The 12,616-nt window shown below is 40.6% G+C and overlaps 1 protein-coding gene across 7 annotated transcripts in view; it reads right to left on the reverse strand.

Annotated features, from left to right (window-relative positions):
- spidr (scaffold protein involved in DNA repair) overlaps positions 1-12,394 on the reverse strand; it is a 34,933-nt gene extending 22,539 nt beyond the window's left edge. The window contains exons 1-8 of one of the 7 annotated variants that reach the window (XM_030402066.1): positions 12,146-12,389; positions 11,653-11,814; positions 11,494-11,557; positions 10,564-10,752; positions 10,134-10,261; positions 6,805-7,040; positions 5,871-5,971; positions 3,339-3,558 (exon numbers count right to left, since the gene is read on the reverse strand). In XM_030402066.1, the coding sequence (XP_030257926.1) occupies positions 3,339-3,558; positions 5,871-5,971; positions 6,805-7,040; positions 10,134-10,261; positions 10,564-10,752; positions 11,494-11,557; positions 11,653-11,814; positions 12,146-12,160 (1,115 nt within the window). In that variant the 5' untranslated portion in view covers positions 12,161-12,389. Of the gene's footprint in view, positions 1-3,338; positions 3,559-5,870; positions 5,972-6,804; positions 7,041-10,133; positions 10,286-10,563; positions 10,753-11,493; positions 11,558-11,652; positions 11,815-12,145 lie in introns of all 7 variants that reach the window. The other 6 variants (XM_030402064.1, XM_030402067.1, XM_030402065.1 and 3 more) reach the window with 6 other exon arrangements.
- Positions 12,395-12,616: the final 222 nt, after the last annotated feature.

Below are 12,616 nucleotides of genomic sequence, written 5' to 3' on the forward strand. Positions count from 1 at the left end.
AAAGGTTATGCAACATCAGCAGACACCTTACAACACAGCACTGCAGCGTGTATGACTCAAAATGAATAAAAAAGTGGTTAAAACAGTGCGTTTGTGCAAGCAGCCACATACGGGTTTGTTTACAGCCCTGTCTTCCGGTAGTCCAAACAAGTCGATCCGTCGAACCGGAGTATACAGATGAGGAGTTACTTGCACTAGAGAACGAGAGAGTGGAGAGAGAGGCGCAGAGAGCGAAACAGGCAGAGGCGGAAGCTCGACGGATTGACTTGTTTGGACTACCGGAAGACAGGGCTGTAAACAAACCGGTATGTGGATGCTTGAACAAACACACTGTTTTAACCACTTTTTTTTAATTCATTTTGAGTCAAACATGCTGTAGTGCTGTGTTTTAAGGTGTCTGCTGATGTTGCATAACTTTTGGGGTGAGATTTGGAGCATGTTAAGGCGCTTAAAACACAGTGTAAAGTTCTGCCCCCATGCGTTAGCTGTCAATGCTAACTCTCCGTTCAAGGAGCCCTGTAAGGTTTGGACCAAAAATGTTCGCGTCTTCGGTGCTGGCAAGTCAAGGGTAGCTTGAGCAATATAGCTGCATGTTGAAATCGACCGAAGTTATCCTTTAACCTCTCCTTAAATGTACAAAGCTCCTATATCTTGTAAAAAATCTGTGGATGGCAAAAGACATGATACTGCCCTTATTGTTGTAACAAACTCTGAAAAAAAAATAAAAATAAAAAAAGGAAAGAAAGAAAGGATGAAATGGGGGAGGGTCATCTGTTTCCACTTTAAGTCCATTTCAGTGGTGTACTATACATTACAATTTTTAGGTTCTGAGGTTTATACAAGTATTTCGATTTCATGGCACTTAATCCTAATGTGGTCCACATTTATCTGAAAATATAGTTGAGTGGCAGTGTAGCTTTAGTTATTAGTTGCAGATAAATCTTACATTTAAAACACATGATGCTATGATATATAATAAACTAAAATAAATAAAATGAATCATCAACAATATGCTACTCTTCAACCAAGAGTTGCATGTTGATGCATCGATTTGTATGACTAATATTACAATATTATACTAATATACATACAACACAATATACTAAGTATTCTCTATTCTTCCACAATCTCATCTTATTTTTTTTATTTTCTATTGCAGTCTTGCTTCATTATGCTGTTCTGACACATAAATATATTCTGATTCTGAATATACTACTGACAAGTTAAAATCTGTACTCTGCATTGTTTACTTAAACTTTTATTTGTATCATATTTTGATAATACTTTTTGTTGCCTACACCTTTACAAAAGTAAAACATTTAAATGCAAAAATGTTACTCCAAGTTTGGTGTAATATTGCTGCTTACTTATTCAAACAGTACTTCCTTCAGCACAGTTACTCATAGCATGTGTAATCAGTCCAAACATCTGATCAGAGATCAGCAATCAGAGAAAGCATTACTGTAATGTTAGTGGAGCAGAACGTTCTGTTCGCGAGAACTTGTACATGATCCAAACAGGAAGTGTGGCCCCATTGTGAACAGGTGAGTGGGCAGCTGTCATCATCATACAGGTAGCCAGGTTAAGGAGTGGCCCTGGCTGCTCACGTCACAGCCCCTTAGTGAATCATAACTGCAGGTATTTCCGCTCAGGCGTGGGAGGTGAGGGGAGGGAGGAGCCAACCTACTCAGTGCAGGAATCGCGGGGGAGGCCAACTCCTGGAGTGTCACACCGGAAACTGTCTGACAAGTGCTCTAAATTCCGGGTTTTTCCACTATGGCCTATCCTTTGAGCTGTAGAGTTAGATGAATGAATATTTCTTAAGGGAGATGAGCTGCTGTCATACATTTCATAATATATATATTTCATAATATATATATATAATATATATATAATATATATATTATATATATATATATATATATATATATATATATATATATATATATATATATATATATATATATATATATATATATATATATATATATATATATATATATATATATATATATATATATATATATATATATCTCTGACATCAGCTTTGAAGGTTTTAGGGATGTTTTATTGAGTTATCATATTGGTTAAATATAGAATATAGACCAAATGCTGAAGCTGCTGAAAGTAATTTACACAAACAAAGCAGGATTTAAGGATAAAAAAGCAATTCTTTGAAAGAGTAAATGGGTGTGTTTGGTGGTGGTGGGGGAGCTCTACTCTATCTTGTGATTTCAGGAATAGAAATCAACAGGGGAAGGAGAGGTGCTAAAGCCAGAGATACTCAAACCGCCATGTGTTTTCAATCTCAGGCCTTTGGCTCCCTCCACTCTCTGCTCCCAAATGCTCCAGAAAATAATCCTACTGTGTTTTTTCCCCCGGCTTGCTGGAAATGACCTAACCACTGCCAGGAAGAGGAATGTGAAGCATTCCCTGGAGCTGTTCGTGACGTCAGAGCGCTGAGGAGGCCCCTGCGCTTCCGCCAGCTTGGATATTCCAGAGCGCACTCGACCCAAACTCCCAACAGCTGGAGTCAACTGCTGCCTCGCTCCAGCTCCAAAACAATCCCGAAAAACACACGCTCCCACCTCCTCCTATCCTCTCTGCCCCTGCATGAGAGGGACTTTTCTTCACATCTGAGTCTCTACTGCTTACTATTATGAGCTGAGAAGAGAACATTTTATACTAAAACCCCCAACTGATTGTATTTATCATACACTATATGTTTAACACTTAAAAGTCTTCATGTGTAGTATTCTGTCTTTCAGTATGCCTCCTCAGCATTATTTTGTGAGATCCTGTTATTCTTTATGTGGCTACTGAGTCAGTGTTGTATAGTGTAACTGTTAACAGTCCATTTTTCTTTTGGTAGGTTTTGATCACCTGCCATGACACAAGTCCGCTTTAAATTGCAGGGAAATGCAAGTAAATATTTCACTGATTAGTACAACATTCATCTTTTACTGAAATATGCAACTCTACCAACTGTCAGTGCATTTGGAGATAGCTGTAGATGTGTTGTAACGTGAAGTTTTTTGTGCTTATTACACCTGAAACAATTCATTTATAAGTCAAGTGGCAGTAAATGACCAGAGTTAATGGGTGCTCACTGTAGGTGCCTTTAGCTAGTAAACTCAGTTTTTAGCCAAATTAGCCATGCAGCTAGCAGCCCAGACAGGGAGTCCTTCTGTCCTTCTTTAGCAGATTAAAGTGAAACCAGTCTTCTAGTGTCAGACTCTGCACATTCATCACTCTGCACAGTGGAGGTCAGACGTCATGGTGAAGTAACAATATTCAGATGGGGACTTTAATGTGCGTCATGTATTGCATCCTCTCACCATGGTGGGTATATGTGGATGATATCCCTCGGTGCAGGGAGCAGCTGGGCTGCAGTCTCTCTGTTGAATAACACCAGCATGCGAGCTCTCTCCTCAGAGACAGGATTCTCGTGCTGGTGACCCTCTCCGGGGGGCCGTTGGTGCTCGCAGAGCGCCAGTTGCATGCTGCACTCCTCCTGAACCTCCAGCACCTCCAGCACCAGTACGCCAGGCCTGTCCACTGGGGAGCACAGCAACAACAACACAGATGTTGAGTGTGTGTGAGTGTGTGTGTGTGTGTGTGTGTGTGTGTGTGTGTGTGTGTGTGTGTGTGTGGGGGGGGGGGGGGGGGGGGGGGGCACAGAGCACACACGCTCTCACGGACTCTCGCTTTCTTTGGGAGTCATTATGTGTTATGAGAGTAATTCACTTGTAGCATCAGAACAATTCGCACTGCATAACTGTAAAAGCTGTTACTGACTCAGGCTGAGTTGGACATGAAACACAGTCAATCCCACTGGGTGAGTGTGCAAATGTTTGGAATTTTACCACAGCACTGACTGTGCTCTTGGCCTGAACACTAAAGTCAAGAGATGATTATGGAGAGCAAATCAAGACAATGCCCCAAAGCTATAAATCATGCTGAGATAAGAGAGCAACTTGGCTGCATGTGGATTCTGTGTGTAAAGTTGATTGCACTGCATTGTGAAAACTGCAGAATGAGGGCACACAGTCAGTGCAGCTCAGTGTATGTGTAGTTAACGATGCCTGAAAGTGGCTGGAGGGAGGATTTTAATATGATAATAGTAAATCATATCAAAGGGATCGCTAGAGAGCGTGCATTTGCACATGCATTTGTCCAAACATGAATTTTAAGTAGGGATGCAGGCTTACTTTTCACACTGGTTGCACAACATAATACATTTTAATTTTGTCACACTATATTTTAGTGATGGTAAACAGGAATAAATGTATGGCAAATCAAACTACAAAGTGCTGATGTTTAAATCAGGGCTTTATAAAAAAACCATTGATTGATACAGAAGTTTAGACTTAATGTTAAAAGTATATACTATAGAGCTGGCTCTAAATTATGCGGAAAGTCAGACAGGAGATGGAGGAGAGAGGGGAAGACATGCAGCAAAGCGGTTTCAAACCACGGCTGCTGCTGAGGACTCAGCCACTGTCGATATGGTGCATGCAGAACCAGGTCAGCTATCAGGGAGCCACAGAAAAACTTTCTAAGCCGAGTGATCATCTACAACTCTCAATTGAGCGTTTGAACTAGACTGCAGACTGGACTCTCTTCTGACTAAATACCTTTTATAAACTATGGCACTCCGGGGGGGGCAGGTGAAACGGTTTCCTCCCCCGATGATAATGGGCCTGGGCTGGGTCTTTCAGAGCCACGAAAAGTCAAAGCAGCATTAAAAAAAATTCAATAGCCTACGTAAAATGAATAGAGCTGTTTAATGATGTGCTGTCTCACGACTTCTCTCATTCACGTGCAAGGAATGTGGGAATAAGAACAGGGCGCGGCCTCGCATATGCACACGCACATGTGCAATATATGCACTGAACCTTGCTGCACGCTGACATCTTAATATATAGAAAACTGTAGACCGTGTACACAGCCAGTTAGTGTTTGTTCTAAATATTTTAATTAGTTACTTTTTTCTGCTAGTTGCATCATTTGTGGATTTACGTCTCAGATTACAAGATCATCAGAATTACCACCGGCAGCGAGCCAAAACTCAGATTGTACTCGATTCCTCCTCCTGACCTAAAACGATCTGATAAGTCATATTATGTCAGGAAACAAGTCAAGGTCAAACGTGCATGTATGAGCACGTTTACATAACATACAAAATGATTTCAACGATTAACAGGTGTCATATAACAGCAGGATCTAGTCCGCTAACAGTGTTTTTTATGCTTTTGTTCACAATTTGCCAGACAACAAATAACTTCTTCAGAAAAAGACTAATTGTGAATAAATCTACTTGTGTTAATGTTTAAGAAAAACTTGACGAGGACTCTCTGATGTTGAATAAACGGAAGCAGGTGTCTTCAAAACAGAAACAGCCCATATTGATTTGACTTTAAAAAAAGCTAACCTCCACACTTTAACCCTGAACTTAACCCTTTACACGTCACTCTAATCAAACCATTGACTGATCTCAAAGTTGGATCAGGTGGGTGCTTTCTTTTTCCACAATCAACTGCCACCTTTAAGCCACTGTCCTATTACAGGGAGATACTTAACGAGAGAACATAAGTGGTTTGGCACACCACGGAAAGGAAAAAAAAAAAAAAACCTAGGCAAGCAGTTTCCTGTCACCTACATATTGAGTTCACAGTTCAGAACCACGGTGATCAACGTACAGCCGGCACTTCCTTAGCGTGGCCTCCCCATACAATCACACATGCTCAAAGACCGAGTCATCCCACTCACAAAATCAAAGTACATCGTTAAATGTGATAGATAGAGTGCGAATAAAATCAACATCATTAGTAGAACTGTGGATAATAGTGTGGGTTTGTGTGGATCACCTGTGGCCGTTGAGGCGTCAGAGATGGACTGGTGCCTCCAGAAGCTAACAGCTGACCTCTGTCTGCTCTGGAGTCGGTTCAGCCTCTCAGCGAGACCTCCGCTGTGCACACACACACACAGATGATAGATGATAATTGAATGATGTTACTTGATAAATTCACAAAGCACACGCACACTTGAACAAAAACACGTGAAAAAATGTGTATTTCAAAGATTTTCTGATGCAACAAAACAAGCTGTCAAAGACTACAGATAGCCATCTGTCAGATTTGGTGGGCTTGGAGATGGCAATGACATTTAGCACCCACATCATGACACCAGGTGTCCCTTTCATCATCAGCTCTGCCGTGGAAACATTGCCGCCAAAGTTTGAGTGTCATCTGGCAGCAAGAAACATGCTTTGTTGCTTTGTTTGCTCTTATTATGAGGCAACAGATATACCAGATGAGTATTGGGCCAATATTGACCTTATTAAGATCAGTTGTCAGTGACACAATACATACTAAAGCTGCATCAATTAATCGATTTACTGATGAGTCAACTATTTTGATATTTAATAAACTTGAGGAATAAAAAAAGAAAAAAGTCAAAATTCTCTGATCCCAGCTTCTTAAAAGTGAATATTTCCTGAAATCCTGAATCACTTTGGGTTTTGAAAAAAACAAGACATTCCAGGACGTCATGTTGGGCTTTTGGGAAACACTCCGACAATTTTCACCATTGCCTAACATTCTATAGACCAGACAACATAATGTTTAATTGAGAAGATATAATCAACAGATTTATTGACTATTCAACCACGAAAACAATCATTAGTTGCTGCCCTAATAAGTATAGTTTCTTCTTTGTACAGTTCTGTGTTCAGGCTGTGAGAAGAAGCTGAATTTCTGTTCACTTAATGTTACTTTAGAACAAAAGCGCAGAATTTCAAACCTTTGAAATTTCCTTCTCTTTTTGGCAGAGTCTTCTGGGGTCTTGGACTGCCTGGCGAACGATTTCTGAGGCGTCTGCAGCATAGCCTGAGCAGATCTGACCCAGTCACTGACTGACCTTTTGCTGCCCTCACCAGTTAGCAGAGGACAGCTCTCAGAGTCCAGCCTGCTCGACGTCATCGTGTGGCCAAAACTCTCACCGTCAGATGCGTAGCCGGAGATCTCTTGCTCTGCCATCTGTGGATTAAGTGATAATCACTGATTAATTAATGAAAAAAATATTATCATTTACCTCATTCTGAATGTCACGTTTGAATTAACTTTAATAAATGTTACATCACAGATAAAGTACCACTATATGTGAGGGGGGTATTAGATATTTTATAAAGGCCTTCAGTAAATTAATCACAAGTTATAAAATATCAAAATAAAATCAACAAACTCAATAATAAAGTGGGTGGATATGGTACACTGATACAGTGACAGGCTGATTGATTCAGGTAATAAAACAATCTTTTTTGCTGTCTCACCGCTCACTACACCTGAGGGAATCAGTTCTCATGGAAAAATCCAGAAGAAACCTGAGTTCCTGTCATGTGCAGACAAGACCAGCATACCAGGCTCTGTCAGCCAACGAGCTCTCTTATTTGAATCAACTTGACCCTGCTAGGCCGAGTGCCAGCAGACGTCACACTCTAACCAGCTACAGAGAATAAGGAACACTATGTTCCTGGCTCCGGCTCAAAAATGTTTTCACCCGGCACTGAAAGCATTGTAAGTACACAGCTCTGCGCAGCCTGATTCACGCGCATGTTTTCCTGAACAAACAGTAGTAAAAAAGATGTTTATAGTCCTGCTCTGTTGACACGGCCCTGATCTAGCATAGCCCTGGTGTGGTGGAGGTCGCTGACCCCTTTGAGGGAGGGAGTGGACACGCTTCATCTGGGAAGCGGCCGTCCTTTTCGGCCTTGAAACACGGAGTCGACCCTCACAGCTCCGCCTGTCCACTTACAGCGCTAGTACAATAACACAGAAATCTGGCAGATGTTCCGCAAGTGAGTCAGCCGTACATTTATCTGGAGTAATAAACTTTGACTTGGACTGGGATCGTCTCCACTGTATCCTGTTAGATCCAGTTTGATTTACAATTGGCTGAATGCAAGCATGCTTTCCGGGCAGCACAAAAATTCAAACTAGGTTACATCTTGCTGTTCCAATTGAATCAAAATTGAGTGCATGTATAATCAAATATAAAGCAGAACTATTATAATACATGTTCAGTACCAAAATGCTATTACCAATAATGAATATGCATTGAGTGCTGAACAATCAAACTGTGCATACACTTCAGTACGACCGTATATGAAAACTTGGGACCCTTATAGAGTCAGTCTTTCGAGCCGGACTCTGACCACAAGCCTCCTTTTAGGGGATCTTAAATCTTGTTTGACCCCAGAGAGCTGATAGCAGCAAATTAAAGTGTGACAAGAGGAAGTAGCTGGGTCTGCGGCAGTGATGTTAATCTGAGTACAGGCTTCCTCTCAGCACTCAGCCTGCAAATTTGAAGCCTCATCACGACACCCTGGTTGCTTGAATTCACCTTGTGTTTTGCAGTATGAATATGTTTGATTAGCGAGCACTGTGCTGATTCAGTTGATTGCTTGTTCAAGGACATCTTCATAAAACCGCCATCAGCCTGACGGCATCGCCTCATAATTTGACCACTTCTAGGCGATCAATTGCATGTTGTAATGTGTTCTGCCATGACTAAATGCTGTGTGTGCTGTCTTAAACCCAAGTGCTAAACCTTCACCACTCCTAATACATTCTCTCCTCGCCAGCCCTGCCTTGGACAAACACTGTGTCTGAATGACTTCAACGAAGGAACAGTCAATCCAAGTCTCCACCGCATACAGGAGGGTGCACAAAAGATTGACTTCAGTGATAACACAGATGTATATTTGTCATATGAAGTACCAAGAGAAGCGTGTTCAGTGCATGCAATATATTGAGTCATATTTTGGCGGTTATTTTCATTTTCGGTTGATCTGCTGATTATTTAGTCTAAAATTTCAGAGAACGCTGAAAAAAATACCCACTGCAATTACTCATTGATGTCGACATCATTGAATGACTTGCTTGTGTCTTGAAAACAGTCCAAACTTCCAATTTAAGGTAATGTTACCCCAAAAAATAGTAAAAATGACTTTGTGGTCAATAAATGCCCAAACATCTTCTGTCAATCAATTAATAAACTGTGTTGTAGCTCTACAGTGTTTTGACTTTCATAAGTAACACTAATGAAACCTATTTATTTCTTCACATATCAGCATTTCAGAGGGAGCAACTAATGTCTTTGGAAATGTTCAAAGTGTACTAACTGTTAATATCAGCTTTGGATCAATGATTACTTGGCAGCTCCACACTCTGTCTGTGTTTTACTGCTACCTCAGCCTGTGAACTTTGACACTTTGGAGCATAACCCTGAATCTAGAAGGTTCACAATGAAATGTTGGATTGAGCCTGTAAGGCCCTTTCAGGACACGTTGACTGCAATGCTCCACCTGCTGGTTGTGTGATAGTTTAAACATACAGTCAAAACAAAAAAATAAATCAAAATAGCTACAAAACATACTGACTTAAAATGAAAATCAATATCATTAGTGTCATTTTACATTACACCATCACATGTGTCAATGCCATCAGGTTTTACACACGCAGTGAACAGAAAGACATCTGGAGACTCTCTGTACTTTAGGAAAAGTACTGACCCTTGTGGTAGTACTTCTAGGAACAGGGCATACACTGGAAGTGAGCAGATACCTTTAAATTAGAAACATACAATGGACTCAAACGGCTATGTAGGATTTAAAAGGTCGTGTGGCCCCATCTAGTGTTCATCTAAGCACATAACACCCTTGAGAAAAGAGTAAACCACAGTCTTCCAGAAATATTCCAGCGTTTGCCCCAATTACTAAAACAACAATGTTCCTACTAACCCGTTTACATGGATAATGAAAATGAATATTCCTCTAACAGTCCGGTTACAAGCAGCCATGCATATTCCAACTAACAAACACAGCCTCTGTCTTTTTATTCCCACAAACAACTTTTAGAAAATGACATTGCAATATCTGTGCATATGCAAAACCTGTTGATATCAAACTCTTTCATGATGTGTAAATGTAGGTGTGTCCCTCCATATGATCAACTGTCATATTTGGAATAATAGTGGATAATCAGTTTGCATGTAAACATGGTTATTGTATCTGTCTAATGCACCTGATTCATGCACTAATAACAATTGCATAAATGATTGTAAGCACTCACATTTGCACTCACATTTGTTTTAGGAGGCAAGTCTTCCGGTTTTTCATCGAAGGACTCTGACTCGCAGTCAGAGATTTGTTGCCCACTGTCCTCATCAACATCTTCCTCAGACTCATCCAGATCACTGTCTGTGTCAATAACAGGAAGATCGTCTTAATAAATAGAGAGGGACACAAAATTTAATAAAAAAAACAATGAGTACACACATGTACACACAAGGTCTGTTTACAAGGTTTTTTTTGGAGCAGTGGACAGAGAGTGCTCAGATCTTATCAAGTGGCTAAAACCCCTTAATCAGGTCACAGGATGATAACTGAGTCAACTCCATGACAACTGAGAAGACTCAGGACTTTGACATTTTGGAAAATATGTGTATTCAACAATCTCATATTTCCCAGCCCTGACTCAGCGGCTAAAAACATCCATTCACCTTTATCAGTGCCGAGCATGCGCAGTGCTCTTGTGTAAGACTGGATGGGAGCTGTGGGTCTGGATGGTCTCCGAGGACGTTGCTGCTGCTGAACCACACCTCTGGACAGATGTTGCTCCTGGGTCTCATTATCAGACTGTTCACTTCCACTGGAGCTCCACGCAATGTTCACCAAGTCCTCTCGACTGTCTGCATTAAGAGAAGAAAATAGCGGTGGGTGTTGTTTGAAATCAAACAAAATCCCTTACTTACAAGCATGTTCTTCTGCTAGGGATGATAACGATTAATCGCCATTTTGACATATTAAAAAGTATCGACTGCCAATCAGAGATGGGCACGAACACATCAAGAAGTGCCATGTTACAAATTACAAATACTTTCTTAGTTAGATACATCAAACTTAATTAAATACATTTCATTAAAATACAACTGATTTGTAATTAATACAAAAACACACTACATACATAACACATATTCTTACATTTAAGCCATTCAGCAGCCTGAACATGGGAGGAATTTTAGCAGGCCCAATGTTAAATAGTGTAAGACAGGAACTCACAACTTAAATAAAGCAATTTCTTTTATTTTTATATATAATTCAAATAACTACACTATTACTTGATCTGTTCTTTTGCCTCCTGATATAGCCCACACTCATTCTGCGTGGAACATGGATAAACGTCCAAAAGAACAAAATAACATTCAACACCAGGTTTCACATCTTTACTATTTTGTGATCATCTGTGGGACATTTTGTTGGAAACAAAAAATAAAAATAGGTTTGATTTAATCCAAATAAAACTGTAGATGTAGATCTTAACTGAGAAGAGCGTGAAGTCTATGCTATGATTGCAGCTGTGATAAAACATCAATATATTGCACAGGCACTTGATGTGTGAAGCAACTGAATTAGACTTAAGTACAAGTTACCTAAAGCAGGGGACTGGGCCAACTTTCTGATGGCAGACAGTTTCCTTCCAGATGAGTTCAGGTTCTACAACACAAACAAGCATCGACACCGTGAACAGTGTAAAGAGTTGTGGTTTGGGATTATGTTGTAAGTATTATATCGATTATGCCTTTTTCAACCTTCATCAGTGGACTGTCCAGAAAACTGTCCCCACACTTCTTCCAGCTCTTGGCAGAAGACACAGATGAAAGTGCTGTTGGCTCTCTGCCCACTTTTTGGAGACCATTTTCCACATCATCGGGAAAGAAAACACACTTTATGTCCTTGTAGTGTCTTTTACGCTGCACAGAATGAGCAACGGGGACAAACGGTGAGGCCATGTCAAACACGTTTTACATCACTTAATGAAACAACTGGTTCGACAGCTCTTATTCAGCCCTGCGTCCCATTGTGGCTGTCCTGCAGTAGTTTTTGTTTTATCTTAGCTTAAGCAGCTGTGTGTTTAGTTGTGTTGTGAAAGTAAAGAAAATCTAAAAAAGTTTTTTTAAAAAATGAGTTGACAGTTCAACTCATTGAGCTGTGGGCGGGCCGAGGCAGACAACACAGCTAGCTTAAAGTGGATAGCATGTTAGCTAGCTAGCTAGCTAGCTAGCAAGGCAGCAGGTTTCTTACCTTTCCGAAAGACATGGCGACAAAATAAAACAAATTCGCGCTACTGTGGTAGTGTATCTGCGTGTCCACGAATCGTTATCTCATTAAATCTTTTTCACGAACGCATCTTGGTGCTGTTGCGGTTTGCCGGTGGTTGCTAACTACCTCTCCAGTTTGCAGACGAAGCTAATGCTAACTAACTTGACTGTTACTCAACCAGAGGAGGGGTGTGTTTGATTACTCAACAGCGTGGACCGGAGGCGGGCAGCCTGTCAGACTCCCTTCAGAGTGATGGCCATGATGACTGACAGTACTTTTTAATCAAGTGCTGTTTAATCAGGTGAACGTTTGAGTTATTTATACTTTGTTCGACATGATAAATATTGTAGTGTTGCTCAATATTATTTATACTTTAAGCAGCATTTTGCAGTTGTAGCTCCTTTAAAAGGGAGCCTGTTCAACAATATATTTAGGTATGTAAGTGAGAGAATG

This window comes from Sparus aurata, chromosome 21 (assembly GCF_900880675.1).
Source record: "Sparus aurata chromosome 21, fSpaAur1.1, whole genome shotgun sequence".
NCBI classification, from domain to species: Eukaryota; Metazoa; Chordata; class Actinopteri; order Spariformes; family Sparidae; genus Sparus; species Sparus aurata.